The sequence below is a fragment of the Cygnus atratus genome, chromosome 12 (assembly GCF_013377495.2).
Source record: "Cygnus atratus isolate AKBS03 ecotype Queensland, Australia chromosome 12, CAtr_DNAZoo_HiC_assembly, whole genome shotgun sequence".
Taxonomy (NCBI): Eukaryota; Metazoa; Chordata; class Aves; order Anseriformes; family Anatidae; genus Cygnus; species Cygnus atratus.
The window spans coordinates 9,858,146-9,873,714 of record NC_066373.1 but is presented as its reverse complement, the minus strand read 5'-3'; the positions used below and the strand labels follow the sequence as shown (position 1 = coordinate 9,873,714).

Genomic DNA, 15,569 nt, shown 5'->3' with positions numbered 1-15,569 from the left:
GGCACAGAGAACAGCCAACAGCCTGGTGCACAAGAACCAAGGAAAAGACAGAAAGCTTACACTTTATGTTACCACAGCTGATCCTTCTAAAGTAGTTATTGCTAAATTTAGAAGGAAAACAATGGAGGTAGTAGAGATTATTTTTCTCTTTTCTAACATGTGAGAGGAGTCTTAATTCCAGCACTGCACTACTGTAACAGACTATGTATCACAACAGTCAGAAACAAACTATCTCAGTTGTAAAACTGATTTATAGAGGAGTACTTATTTAGTTTCATTTTTTCTTCACAGAGGACGTTTCTGTATGTGAATCAGACCAAAACTTTTGTAACACCACTGATACACTTGACGTAACAAAGACAGTTTTACTTGCAAATCAGGTCTTTATTGATTTAACTTTATTAAAACATGTTACTGCTACATTCCCTCTTCAATCATGGCAAAGCTATAGGAAAACCTGAGCAGCAGGGAAATCTGGTAACTACATTTAATAAGTGAGGCTTCTGTTGTGGACATGAACCCAGGAAAAATTAAAGGATCACAAAGTGGAAATATGCCCATCAGAATTATTACAGTGAATAATCATAAATATGACAACTGTGAAGAAAACGTGAAAGGAATGGACACATTATCTTATCCTCAAAAATATTTGAAGTAATTTCTTTTGCTATCCTAATAGTATGCCTATTATGTACGTTTAAACTATAAATTATAACTCTGAATTAACCTTCCCGTTTTCCATTCTTTTGTTATTTGTCTGTTCAAACATCATCTTTTTCCAGAAGTCTACCTTCTTTTCCTTCAACTTTCTGGCTTTCTTTTGTTTTAGGTTTATCTGCAAGTATTCTTCATTTAGGTTATAAGACGGCCATTCAACCAAACCTTCCCCATTAGGATCTCTGTAAACAATAAGAAAGAAAGAGTGAATACCCTCTCCAGTCCACTGGGGAATTCAATCACAGCAATTAAGAATGAAACAACAGCACAAGTGATTCACTAGGGGGTCAGTACAAAGTAGCTAAATTACTTTTGTAATATTATCTGTCATGAATCTCATTCTCACCCATTTCGAGCAAAGTTAGCCCAGTACTTCATTAGCGTTTTGCTAAGGTTTTTTTCTTCCTCTGTAGCTTCATCTGAGAAACAAAATGTAAAACAATTATTATAGGAGGCAAAAATCAAAACCATGTTGCTACACAAGCAGCATTTCAGTCTGTGAATATGTTGGTCTCGACAAAACTTCCTGGTTACATCAAAAGCACCACACCTGAAATGTATTAGTAATCCAGCAATCATTAGGAGATTTCATCACTTTTTATGAATGAGATCAGCATTATTACCCTTATTCTACAAATAGGGGAGTTTAGATACAATGAAATAGAGCAATTTTTCTGTACCCTTCCAGGAAACCAGAAGCATAACTGGAAAAAAAAAATAAATCCATCTCTTCCAAGTCCCATTACAACTCAAGAAATGGGCCACGTGGTTTAGTTTCATAGATCTCATCCTAGTGTAGTGGGACTGAAATTTCATCTGTTATTTAGACTGTGACTAGGCAAGGTTTCTTCATTCTGATCCAAAAGGATGTCATTCCACATCTCGATATTTTAAGAATATTGATCTAAAAGTACTTACTCATATGTCCTCTCCTATCAATTCTGTGAAAGCAAGTTTAGTTACTGTGTTTAATGTTAAATACAACTCAACATATCATGAAAAATATTTGATATTTTAATGCTTTCAGTAAAGTTGGGCAAATAGAAAAAGAAGTGTATAGTTTTCTCTAGTATAGGAACTCATAAGTAATAAACAGACACAAAATACAAGCAAAATCAAAAAGCTCTAGTAATAGATTAATGAATACTTTTTACAACATAGCTGGGTTGCTCCAAAGTTCAGTGGAGTAAAAGGAAATGCTTTCATTTATGTGGACTTTGAAAAAGACTATGAACTACCGTGAAAATGGCAAAAAATAAAAGTAGAAAAAAAAATGGTGAATTCCACTTAAAATATTTTTGTGTTTCTTTTTCAGAATAAGAAAATCTGTATCATGAGAAAGAAAAGACTCTATTCTGAGTATTATTGCTTTAGACATATGAAATTAAAGGAAAGTGCTGGATTTGTAACATTCCTGAGGACATGGCATTTTTTATTTAACTGTTTAGTGATTAGCACATTCATTTGGCCTGTGGCAACATGGGATTCTTCCTGAAGGAACCAGAGTCCACATTTCTAAAATCCTATAAGAATGCCCAAACTGCTCAAGCACATGTAATTTTGGGAGTACACCCTTAATCCTTCCTCAGCAGCCAGTTCCATATTGGTTAATGAGTCATGGTAGAAAATAGTCTTTAACCTAACTATTATATTTTCATGTGGAAGTGAAACACTGGAGTCCCAGCCTTGCTGTAATCAACACAAGCTGGAACACTCTGCGAATAGATCATACCCCATTCTCTGGGCCCTGACAGGCAGTCGGATTTCATGGGAAATTTCCTGAGTACCTTGCTAATTCCCTGCCAGCTTAACTGATCTTACCCTTGATTTGTTTTTCAACCAAAACTATTTGGCAAATTCACAAACAGTGCCAGTATAATGACAGAAAATTTGCTAGAAGACATCATTATTTGCTAAATTGTTTACAGCATACATAACTTCTTGTGGTCCAGAAACAACAGTTTGTATGTGATAAAGAATGGTGAAGACAGTAAACTAACATTAAACAAAATCAAACAGGAAAAAGGGTTATACTTTGGTCTCACTACTAATATGTGCACTTTAGTCTGATTGAAATGGAAGTAGCAATGCCAAATAATGTCGGTATTATGTGAGTAATTTAGAAATGAACAATGATGTTCCATTCCTTACCGCGTAGGCCTATATCACCTGCCAGATACGGTCCTCCAAAGACAAAGCCAACTTCATCTCCATGATCAGCTTTCACATACTCCGGTTTAATATCCCAGTATGCAGTGGGCCGATGCTGATATTCAAAGAAGTAGGTAGGAGCTCCAGACTCTAGAATATGTAACACTTAGAGAATTAGAGGAGAGGTGCATAAATTACATCTCACATTGGCTGCTTAAAATATTCCTTTCAGAACGCCCAAAGCTTTATAGGTGACCTGGCACATTTCTAAATGTAACATTACACTCAGACATGTATTTTTACTTTTAATTCAAAATGAAGAATGTACAGCATTAAGAAAATGAAAAATCACCCCAGGAATACCTACAGAAAACAAAGTAAAATCCAATTATTTTCCAGTTCTGGATATTTTGGAATGGCTTGCCTACACTTAAATACCCTAAAATCTTAACTACAGAGCTGCTGATTTCCCATGTAGCATTGGGCCAAAAGACAGTCCTGGTTCCTTTATTTTTTATTATTTTAAATTATTTTTTAAGCTTGTGTACTTCACTTAGAAACCATGTACCTGTGTTACCATGCTCTGCTCTCAATATATTGTGAGTATGAACACAAGTCCAAGGCACTAGTACAAAGGTAACGGTGTCACTTGCTTGCCATGGTCCTGCACACCTAAATCACTCTTCACTCTCAAAGTTCCCTGTGGGAATTTCAAGAAGGGCTGCCTACACGACAGGATTTTCTTCTATATTTTTTCACCTAGCATGCAGAAAGAGGTTTGAATGTACTATTTTGAGACTGCTCACTAGCTAGAATTCACTAGCTCACCCTTGTGATAATTCAATGCTTTAATGGATGGCATGACAAATCCTACATCCCCCAGCAAGTCGAGAAATTGGTCCCGTAGCTCAGCAGGATCATCTGTGTTTCCCAGATACTCATCCATTATCATAGGCAATAACTCTGCTGGTAAATCCTAATAGAAAAAGGTGGAACAAGAAGCAACCAGAAAAAAATATCAATCTAAAAATGTCATCTTTTAAACTTCAGAGATTCTGCAAAGGCACAAAAATGCAGGGTAGCACCCACATTGATGGGAAAGTATGATGGCAAATAAAACCTCTTTAGGCTTCTGGTGAAACAAAACAAAACAACACAACAAACCTCAGGTCAAGTTTACAACAGATTTATATGGGTTAAGACTCTGTAGGAACCAATGAGGCTCCAGAAGCTTGGAATTTCCTCCATATTGATAATGCCTTTGGCATCTCTTTTCTTCAGAAGATAAGAGAGAGGAATTACAAAAGCCAGTTGAGTCCTTGAAAGCTGTGTTTACTATTCTGGTCCAACCTTTAACCTAGCACTGCCAAGTCCACTGTTAAACCATGTCACTAAGCACTGCATCTACACAATTTTGAAGACCTCTAGGGATGGTGACTCAACTAGTTCCCTGGGCAGCCTGTTCCAATACTTCACAACCCTTTCAGTGAAGAATTTTTTTCAAATATCCAAACTAAAACTCCCCTGGCATAACTTAAGGCCTCACACTTTAACACTTAGTGCTTGGGAGAAGAGAACGATCCCCACCTCACCATAGCCTCCTTTACCTTTACTCCACAGGTAATTGTGGAGTGCGATAAGGTCTCCCCTGAGCTTCCTTTTCTCTAAGCTAATCAAACCCAGCTCCCACAGCTGCTCCTCATAATACTTGTTCTCTAGACCCTTAACCAGCTTTGTTGCCCTTCTCTGGACATGCTCCAGCACCTTGACGTGTGACCTTCTTGTAGAGAGGGGCCCAAAACTGAATAAATGATCCTATGATTCTATTATACTACAGAGCAAGACCAACAGGATCTCTAAACATAGCTTAAGTTGTTAGTGTTACAATATACTGCGTGAATGATACATTTCAAAGCAAGGAGTGCAAAGTATTTTTGAAAACTATTTTAAAAGCTACATTTAATTTATTGAAAAATCCTGACCTGAAACCCATCTGCTAGGCAATTAGACATCAACTACTGTAGGATTAGGGGTACTATTACCGTAATCCTACAAACAAATACATAACATAAAAACGTTGGTTCTGAGGTCTAGGAGAAAAAGCGTATTTCCCAAAACCTAGGTCTGACTCAATCCCATTTCTGATTAGCTCCATACACTGCAGTCCTGTCAACTTTGCTGGGACTCTTCTCAAAGCATAATGTTACTTCGAGCCCTAGTAAAATATGGCTCAACCAGGAAATTAGAGAATATTAAATTTCACAAATCTGGTATATGCATTAAAAAGAGGTTTTACATCTTAATTTGGATTAGTACAACAATTCTTACCATCATTGGTAGTAGAAACTCTAATGTTGAAGTGATTGATTTTTTATCTTTCACTTCCTTCAAACCTGGTATTGGTGACGTCTGCACAGAAAAAAATAATGTTATGGCAGCCATTCAACTTCTCCAAGGTTTTGTTTTGAAACAACTTTACTCCACTTTATTCTAACTGCTGGTGTTGATTTTTGAAGCATCATATTATAAAGAAAATTCACAAATCCACCCCCTGCGGTTTGCTGCACTGTGTAGCAACTGCTCTCTTGGAGTCACCCATGGAATTTGTGTGCAAAAGAATTTATGCACTGAGAGTGGGATGGACACCCACGTTAACCCCATCCTCTGTTCCCATCTGAGATTTTCAGCCAATTGGTCTTTCTACTTGATAACAAGGAACACAGGGGCAATGAAATAACCAGCAGTCATCAGAGTTCAGGACATAAGGGGTAAGCTGCTTACAGTGATCACTGTAGCATTTTAAACGTCTTGTGTATCAATCTTTTATATTGTGTGTTTGTTGTGGGGGAAATAATTCTTTTTATTTTTCTATGAGGAATAAACTCTTGACTGCTGCATTATTTTTTCTTCCTCTGCCTGGATGATTTTAGGAAGAGAAAATAGTGTATAATATTGAAGATCCAAGGATGTTCATATAGTTCAGCTTGCAGGATGGAGCCTATCTCACTGTTTTGTGACCAGCTGGTTCTGGGTCACCACAGAATCATAACTCAAGCAAAATTGACCTTGTATATATTTTCAACAATGCATACATAAAAGGTATACTACCAGCGAACACCTCACCTACTCTTCTCAGAGTTGCCTGCATCTGTTAATACAAACATTCCAAAAAATGAAGAATAGACATTAAATTACAGATCTAATGTTCCACCCAAATTCATTGTTGGAGACTCCTATCATCAGTGGGACCATATTAAACTCCTTTCCAGTCAATATCTCTTCAGGCGACTTATGAAGGAATACTCCATCCAAAACTAAGGGTAGAAGCTGGATTTCCTGAATGAGCAGAAAAAAAAATATCAAATTACTTGTCAATAGTATTTTCCTTTTTCCTTCAAAACACATAATAAAACATCCACATTTAATGTTCCAAATGCAAAAAAGAACTTTCAGAAATCTAGGTATATACAGCCACTGTAACATACATTTAGAGTTTTGCACAAGAGTATGAAATGCTAGCCTGGTTTTGGCATGTTAAGGAGCAATTTAACCATTTCCTGATCCTGTTCCGTTTCCAGCTAGCATTGAAATGTGTGCTCAGGTCTTGCTCACAACTTTACAGGTGCTTCATTAAAAATTCTGAAAAAATACTCTGTGAAATTATTTGAATATATAGGGTGTACTTTAACAAAAATTCAGAAAAATAAACTTTGGAACAGGCCAATTATTAACTCCATTCAGAATATGAACCATAAGTGTGCCATTAAAAAAATCTGTAAGTAAAATTTCACCTACCGTACTGTTAGAGATAATATCCATTGCTTCTTGGTTCCTCAAGCAGTTTATGAGTGAAAGTGAACTACTAGTCCCACACTTAAATATACTTGCAATTTTCTGAAAGTTATTAACAAAGACAAGAACTGTTAGCTATGAGGTAGTCTCTGAGGAATTTATATGCAGAAAATTATTATACACAGTACTATTAGCAGCTTTAAACAAAGCCTAGTTTAGGTGAGATTGATAGATCTTGAAGTACTTTATTTTCCTAGAAATACTACAATTAGATCATGAAGTCAAATCATTCCTGTGTACTCTTTCTTGCTATATTTCCATTCATTGTTCTATAACAAACCTTGCTGTTGAGATAATACTAAGTTGTGACATAAATCAAATAAGAAAATTCAGAGAATCAGCTTGTGATTTTGACATTATTACTGACTACTGGTTCAGGAAGAGAAATACAAAGATACTTTTAAAGAGGAATTTAATTTCAAGGCTTTTTATTGTTGTTTTGATGGTCTTTATTTGAAGTAAAAGCCCTCCATAAAAGACCATAGCTGAATAAAAATCGAGTACCTCTTCTGAATTCTAATTAAACTTCCCATAATAAATTCCACAGTCACTGCGTAAGTGACAGTATGCACGAAAATGGGTATATGCCTAGACGGGCATGTGTGTAATTGAAAATACTTAAACCTACCCACAGACATTATAATCACATAACCATACAATCTATTTCTAACACCAAATGACCATGGTAAGATTGAAAATAAATGGACTATTTGGATTAAAAACTTACTTAGTGCTAAACTATGTATCTATAGATACGCCTTGAAAATAAATTTAAATCAACTTTTTTGCACAATATGCAATCAGATTTTCCTCTTTTTCTTTTAAGGAAAGAATCGGATATAAGAAATATTTTATGTTACAATGACTTTAAAATGCAAAAACGAGCCTACCTTAAGATCTGCTGAAAGAAGTGAATTTTTATTAGGGGGGATTAGAATTCCACTCTCTGATATTGCTTTATGAAAGAGACCCTTAGACAAAGGAGACATAATCTGCCAAAAAGGGAAGAACAGAAAGTATTTATACTACATAATGGTCCTTATCCCATGACTTTTTGCCCAACTAGGTTGCTACATTCAGTGGGGAAATAAACACTTTTATATGCTTACAGAAAAAGTGTCCAGACTTAGAGCAATGTGCTACTAATTTTATTTTCAAAAACTGGAATAAGCATTAAATGTTACACTAGTTGAGTTTACTACTGAAGATTTTTTTTGACTTTACTTTTTAGTATATCTATTGCATGCTTACATGTGCATAAATAGAGCAAGATCCTGCAGATACACCAAAGAGTGTGACAGATCCTGGATCTCCACCAAATTGTTCAATATTTTCTTGGATCCAATGAAGAGCTGCTACTTGGTCCAAAAGTGCCCAGTTCCCACGAGCATGTTCATCACCAGTACTGAAAGAAAAGCAGTATAAGCTAACTTCTCAGGAAAAGTAATAGTTCTTCTAATACCAGACAATATTAACCCTAACAATTTACAGTTTGTGCGAAGTGCCCTATTTGGCCAAGGAGAGATCTGTATTTACTGATCTAAAGCCCTTCATAGTCAGATCTAAGACCCACTTACTTACTGACCTCTATTGTTCATCCATGCACAGATGGATACCTGGCCTTTACATTATATGAATTCTTGTTTTATGCATCAATGGACAGAGTTAATGGCAAAATGGAAAACCCTACAGAGAAACAAATAATCCCAACTATGATTTGGTAGTAGGCTGTATTCAAATGGCAATGCAAATGGAATTTAAGGACTACATTCTTAATGACCTCATGTCTGGATTTCAGTTAACTGCATACACTTAAACCACTGTACCAGTGGGAAGCTGGTGTACAAGTTCAGTCAATTTAGAAAACAAAATTATCCATGCTTTACACAAGATAGAAAGTGTTTAGTAAAAAGTGGATCAGGTCATCTTACCAGAAGAATCCAAGCAGTCCAAGTCTGTACTGAATTATTACTACCACGACATTCTCATAGGCTGATAGGGCAGAACCATCATACCTAGAAGCACCACCAAAAACAAAATTGCCTCCATGGATCCATACCATTACCTTCGAGAGAAAAGGGTAAGACATACTTTCATAAATTGCTCGGCAGATTTCATTTGAAAGAGGGAGACAACATCAAAGAATTAGGAACTTCTAACCTCTGAAAGTCAATGGGAACCGAATTTTAAGTTGGTGGACTGTGAATTTTGTATAATATTATTCTTACTAATGGAGAATAATATTTTCAAAAGCAATTAAGCGATTTAGGAGCCATGATTAGATGCAAACTTTGTACAACACAAGTTTGCACAATAGGTTTACGTACAGGTAATTTGTCCTTCTCGTGTGAACCAGCAGGGCTGTAAACATTTAGATACAAACAGTCCTCAGAAGTTCGGAATGGAATGTGTTTTTCTTGATAATTTTTTTCAGCTTTTTTCAACATGGCCAGATCTTGAGGACATCTTTACAAAAGAAAGAAAATGTGACTATTAGTAATAAAACTGCAATACCAATGATGTAACAATGATAAACAAAACACATTTTCTTTATCAGACTGAATTTCCACATGGTGCTTCAACTTTGTGTTATTTATATACAGTTAGAGGTGTCAACTGTAAAAACATAGCTCTGTACTTTTACTTTAAAAGATTAATTAATTCAGAATAGTATAATAAGAAAACTGGATTTCCAAATAAAGGAATTTACCAGGTATTCTTTATACTTCCTAGTCCCACAGGTCTTACAAAATATTTCACTACCAGTCAATCCAAGCGCCTTACTTAGAATCAGATATTTGTACGCTAATAAACACGACGCTGACAAACATGAGCAAGTCTTATATATAAACAAAGTGAATGGCTCTCACAGTGGTGGGTAGGAAGTTGCATCTCTCAGATCCTTCCAGGGTTCAGGTGGTTCAGGTGGGGAAAACCTCAAGGATCCAACTGGTGCTTTTGCAAAAGGAATCCCAAGGAAAACGTTTACAAGTCTATCTGTCCCCTTCACGTTTGCTTGTTTTCCTCTGAGCCGTCCATGCGCAATAGTCACTTCTGGTTCAGCAGCCTTCTGTCCTAGATTACACATAAGAAAAATAATTAAGTTGCATCTTCATAACTATCAGATTTTTCAGTGAAGCATTTTTTTACCAGCTCCTTTATTTAGAAGATTTCAGCTTGTTCAATTTTGTTCAAGTTTTGTGCAATGACAGACACCCCTTGCCAAACATTTCCATAACTGGCTCCGCTTATGACAACTGGAGCTAGGTAGGACAGTTTATTCAGTGTGCAACATTATAAATCTTAAAAACAATTTCAGAGGAAGCAGTAACTGTCAAAATCATTAACGTCTTCTATTTACCATCCAACAAAAGATTTTCAAAATAGTTTAGGTAATTCACAAATGTTCTGATTTCTACTATTTAAGAAACAAGGCCTTTTATTATTTTCATAAAACCATCTCAGAATTGGTTTCCTCCTGCAAAAACAGTCACTTTTGCATTGAGATTATTAGGATACTTTTGCAGATTGCTAACACAAGTATGAGAGATGTACTGCCTTTGAAAACTACTACCCTGTAACTTGCTAATGCAGCTGCTTCCCCATCAGCAGTTACAAAAGATTTTGTATCTCACCTTCTATTCCACAAGTGATGAATGTTATACTACAAACCAAGGTACAAAGCAAAGAAATCTGGCTTTGAGGAGACATTTTTTCCTCTACTTGCATCCCAGATATTTTTCCTGTTTTTACACGGAAGATATTAGTACAAAGGTCCCTGAGGACTGCCCTCTTGGTAGGGAGTGCAGCTAAATTCCCTTCCAAACATACACTGCATTAAGCACTTTCAGAGCTGTAATTGATATGAAATGCAAATACAATCCCTTAGTGTAACTTACCTAATTGTTACCCAATCCTGATCATAAATGATCCGAAAATTACAGTGCAAGAGAATTCAGAGCTACATGCCATTTCTTATATAGTTCCTAAGTCTCTGTGTTGTGCTAGTTGTGGAGATGTGTGAAAATTTCTCACAAATTTCACTCGGAACTGTGCAAACATACATTGTAGAACATACCTTGCCTCTTATTTTTAATACTTCCCTCAAGCCTTTCTGGAAAATTCTTTCTGTTGCAGTTATTTTTGTTCCAGTTCAATCTGAAAATGAAAAGATATAAGTAGGAGGTGAGGTCTGTATTAAAGAAGGGAAAATGAGGCTCCTTCCAGGTGAATGGCTTTCTGACACACAAAATCCCATTTTCCCAAGCTTCTGCCAACACAAGATATCTTTTAATTTAAAACCCAGATTTCCACTCCTTGTCTTCATCTCAGTGACTAAATATTGAAATAACTCTCAGAAAATGAATTCACAGTGTAAATCAGAGTTAGCACTATCATCTGATATAAATGAGTTATCCTCGTATCACCTTTTGGTTCAAATTCAGGGACTCAATTTTTATACGGAATACAAAGTTAATACTTACCTGGTCTAATGCAGATGCCCAAAATGAGAAGTCCACATACTGTATCAGGTCACTAAAACCTCCAAAGAATGGGCTAGAAAACTTCCTTTTATGACCTTTCACTGTAAAAATGACCGACTCAAAAGACAAAAGCAGGCAGTAGGATTCAATCAGCTTAAATGAACTCTGAGTGAGTCCCAAATTAACAACTCTTACTCACCTCAGCCGTGTGGACCAGCATTTTCTTACCATTTTCCTCTCCTTTTTCAGTCAGCAAATGTAATATCAGATGTATTAGCAACTAAATACATTGCTATTTAATTTATAGTGATTTACATTGATTAAATCTGCTAAAGAACAAATGAGCACAAAGGAAAAGAGAAAAAAAAAGTCAATATTCACTTTTATTATGGTATTCTGAATTGAAAGAACTGTCTACAACAGCAACAATATCAACACAGAGAGAAAAGTGCGTGCTTTCTAAACCTGACATTCTAGCTAATCAGCTAGTTGAGCTGTTAGAATAAAACGTGCTGTACAGACACTGGTGGTAACTGAAAAGTTCCTGGTATTCAGCCTCACAGCCTGTTAGTGACAGGTGTCAAATGGCTGCCAAAGAAGTTACGACACCTATGCCAGCATCTATTGCACGAATATTTTTATCAGTAACACGGGATCCAAGCTTTTATTTCTGCTAGTCATCGGGGAAGCCACCTCCAGCAGCCTGAGGTGTTTTACTACGGATAACTACGACTTAATGCAGGCAGCAAGGTGTCAACTGAGTAACAACAACAAAAACCTACACATCACTTTTTTTTTTTGTGAGGAGAAATCAGACATACAGCAGAAAGTCTGAAACAGATGATGTACTACAGCGTGATCACAGCGCGTTAACCCCGTTACGAGGGCTGTGCACGGCAGCACGCCGCTTGCCCACACGAGGGCGCTCCCGCACAGGCAGCGGGGCCGCCACGCTCCCCTCAGCGCGGCTCCGCCCGCCCGGTACGGCGCCGAAGGGCGGCCGGGCTCCTTCCGCCACCTCCCGCCATGGTGGGCCCGGCCGGCGGGGCGCCGCTGGAGAACGCCAACCCCCTCATCTACCGCCGCTCCGGGGAACGGCCCGTGACGGCGAGGGAGGAGGACGACGAGCTGCCCGATTCTATCGACGACCGGGAGATCTTCGATATCCTGACGGGAGGGCCGGGCCAGGCCAGGCCAGGCCAGGCCGGGGCAGGGCAGGGTACAGGACAGGGGGACAGGGCAGGGCAGGGCAGGGCAGGATCAGGATCAGGGACAGGACACAGGACAGTGCCCTTTCCTTAACCTGACACATCTCATCCGCTCCATCAACGATCCCGAGCACCCCCTCACCCTGGAGGAGCTGAATGTTGTTGAGCAAGTTCGAGTTAAAGTGAGGTTTCTTGTTCTCTTTTGCTTTGTTTCTGGTTGTTTGTTTGTGTGAGGATGTTTGGTTGTTTGGTTTTGTGCCATGAGAAGAGGTTTATTATTAGCTAACTACTGCATTAGCAGTCTTTAAAGCAGTGAAGAACCCCCAAGCAGCAAAGCACAGCTTCAAGCTGTGTTGCACACAACGTGCCTCCAGCTAGCTGGGGTGAAGGCAGCGAGCTTTGCACACAGGAATTATTTGCTTGCTTTCTAACAGGTGAACGATGCCGAGAGCACTGTGGCAGTGGAGTTCACCCCCACGATTCCCCACTGCAGCATGGCGACGTTAATCGGCCTGTCCATCAAAGTAAAATTGATCAGATCTCTGCCAGAGAGATTTAAGGTGAGTAATGAAATCACTGAAAGCACAAGGGAGGAATGGTGTTTAAAAACCAGCTAGCTAACTTACAGCATAAAATAACCGGAGCTTTTTTCTTTTGTATTATGGGGGAGGGAAACACTCTAGGAATTGGGGAAGGAACTAAACTGAAAAATGGGTGCAGAGTTCCAGTTCTGTGATGGCCATGTCATAGGTGAGTGGGGTTATGATGGGAAGGTACCTGCTGGCCTCTACAGCATGGCATGGGAGGAGATCTTGAGGCTTCTTGATTTTAGACCTGGTTTTATGCTGCAGTGTAGAGTATCTGGCATTGGCAAGAATGTCTTTTTTGTTTTGTCTTGTTATTGCTGTGTTTTCTTCATTAAATAGTTTTACTTTGAACTTCCAATGTTTTGTTAACTGGACACCTTTTTCTTTCTTGATGCTTTTTAAGTTGGATGTTCATATAACACCAGGAACACATGCCTCTGAGCATGCTGGTAAGCTTTTTAGTGTTCTCTTGTGTGTTTTTTTTTCACTAATCTTGAAAATTAGAGAGAATATACATTTTTCCACCTGCAGAGTAACTGTTCGGTATCTGGGACTTTACATGCACCAAGCCCCTTCAGGGGGATGTTACAGAACAGGCATGTGTAATAATGAAATTTAGAAATGTTTTTTACTTTACTTTAAACATCTCCTTGGACAACCTGTGCTCTCATGTTATTATTGATTTGCTTGGAGGACTCAGAAAAAGGGGCAAGGCTGGGGTAAATTTCTTCTCCTGTTGAACCTATACATGTACAGATCTCTGCTGATGAATCATAAATAACTTGCTGGTTTAACTTGAGGTAATATGGTAGCTTTGACTTGAGACCACAACTCTGTGGTGCACTTAGCATCTACAGAATTAGTAGTCTGAGTTACATAGCAACGGTGCGATCATGTTGCAATGTAAAATGCTTCTAAAAAGACATTCTATACCAATGTTTTGACCAGTTTTTTGGGGGTATTTTTTCTGCACAGTTAATAAACAGCTTGCTGATAAAGAACGTGTAGCAGCTGCTTTGGAAAATTCTCATTTACTGGAAGTGGTGAATCAGTGTCTGTCTGCCCGATCATAATTGCCTGATCAGGAAATCACCGGTATATTCTGCTGTGTTAAACGGATTTTGTATATAAGTGGTGATGCTAGCATTTCACTATACATGTATCTATGAGCAAAATAAAATCACCTGGATTTTCTCAAATAAATGTTTCATTATTTCTACAAAAAATAGTATGGGGGAAATTAGCTTGTAGGCAGCTACAAAAACATGATGAAAATTGGGTTTTCAAGTTTATTAGTTATTGCACTGGTAGGATTTTTTTTTCTGGACTTACTTTAAAAAGGTTTAAACCTGTGTTGTGGTTTAGCCCGGCTGGCAGCCAAACACCACACAGCCGTTCGCTCACCCTCCCCCCTCCCTCTCCGGGATGGGGGAGAGAAACGGGAAAGTGAAGCCTGTGAGTTGAGATAACGACAGTTTATTAAGACAGGAAAAATAATAACAATAATAATAATAATAATAATAATAATAGTAATAATGTGTACAAAATAAGTGATGCACAATGCAATTGCTCACCACCCGTTGACCGATGCCCAGCCTATCCCCGAGCAGCCGGCCCCCCCACCCCGGCTAGCCACCCCTATATATTGTTCAGCATGACGTCAGATGGTATGGAATACCCCTTTGGCCAGTTTGGGTCAGCTGTCCTGGGTCTGTCCCCTCCCAGCTCCTGCTGCACCCCCAGCCTGCTCGCTAGCAGGACAGAGCGAGAAGCTGAAAAGTCCTTGGCTTGGTGTAAGCATTGCTCTACAACAATTAAAACATCAGCATGTTATCAGCGCTCTTCTCATCCTAATCCAAAACATAACACCCTGCCAGCTACTAGGAGGAAAATTAACTCTGTCCTACCTGAAACCAGGACAACCTGTTTTTAACAGGTTTCTCACTATTCAAAGATAATTAAACTTCATTTTAGGAACAGATTTTGCATACTGGATTTCACAAGTCCACCAAGCTAAATAGCAGTTAAAAATTTTTATACTCATATGATTGTTTTGGACTGATAATATAATTTTTGCTTCATACATCAGGATTTTAACAAGTTCATGTATGCAAAGTTGTAAAACATCTGTAACAATAAGTGTAAATGATTCTAAATCATCTGCTTGTGTTTTTATTATCTCATCCTGGACTAGCCAAACAGGAAGGGCTCTAGATCTGTTTAAAATGTGATTTACTTTTTTTCTTACTCATTACTTGTAGCAAATACCTTTATCTATGAGTACCAAGTATCTTTGAATTTTTGTTTTGGGTTTGGTTTGATTTGGTTTTCTTCACCTGTCACTCCCTTACACCTGACAGGAGGGAGTCATTCATATTTTTCAGTACAGACAGTCCAGCTATTCAATGCTGAAAGTCTTTCCTGGTAAAGCTCCAGCTAAATCAGAAGCTTTGCTTTAAACATATTCAGATTTAGCATTAATACCTAGCCTATGCTTCCCTTTCTGTTCTAGGAGACATGGTGCTTACTAAACTGTTGTCTTTTGGTAGAAACTGACAATATAGAAATTC

General features: G+C 38.0%; 2 protein-coding genes across 2 annotated transcripts; one reads left to right on the top strand and one right to left on the bottom strand.

Annotated features, from left to right (window-relative positions):
* Window positions 1-274: 274 nt before the first annotated feature.
* LOC118246396 (fatty acyl-CoA hydrolase precursor, medium chain-like) lies at window positions 275-10,431 on the bottom strand. Its single transcript, XM_035543454.2, has 14 exons — window positions 10,356-10,431; window positions 9,591-9,795; window positions 9,048-9,186; window positions 8,652-8,785; window positions 7,972-8,125; window positions 7,611-7,712; window positions 6,664-6,762; window positions 6,064-6,204; window positions 5,197-5,277; window positions 3,697-3,844; window positions 2,869-3,018; window positions 1,064-1,136; window positions 768-899; window positions 275-344 (listed from the first exon to the last, which is right to left on the bottom strand). Exons 1-14 carry the CDS (start codon window positions 10,429-10,431, stop codon window positions 275-277), a joined length of 1,704 nt encoding a protein of 567 aa, XP_035399347.2.
* A 1,721-nt stretch (window positions 10,432-12,152) lies between these two features.
* CIAO2B (cytosolic iron-sulfur assembly component 2B) lies at window positions 12,153-14,202 on the top strand. The gene is made up of 5 exons (XM_050713179.1): window positions 12,153-12,368; window positions 12,517-12,594; window positions 12,847-12,972; window positions 13,403-13,448; window positions 13,975-14,202. Exons 1-5 carry the CDS (start codon window positions 12,231-12,233, stop codon window positions 14,070-14,072), a joined length of 486 nt encoding a protein of 161 aa, XP_050569136.1. The 5' UTR covers window positions 12,153-12,230; the 3' UTR covers window positions 14,073-14,202.
* Window positions 14,203-15,569: the final 1,367 nt, after the last annotated feature.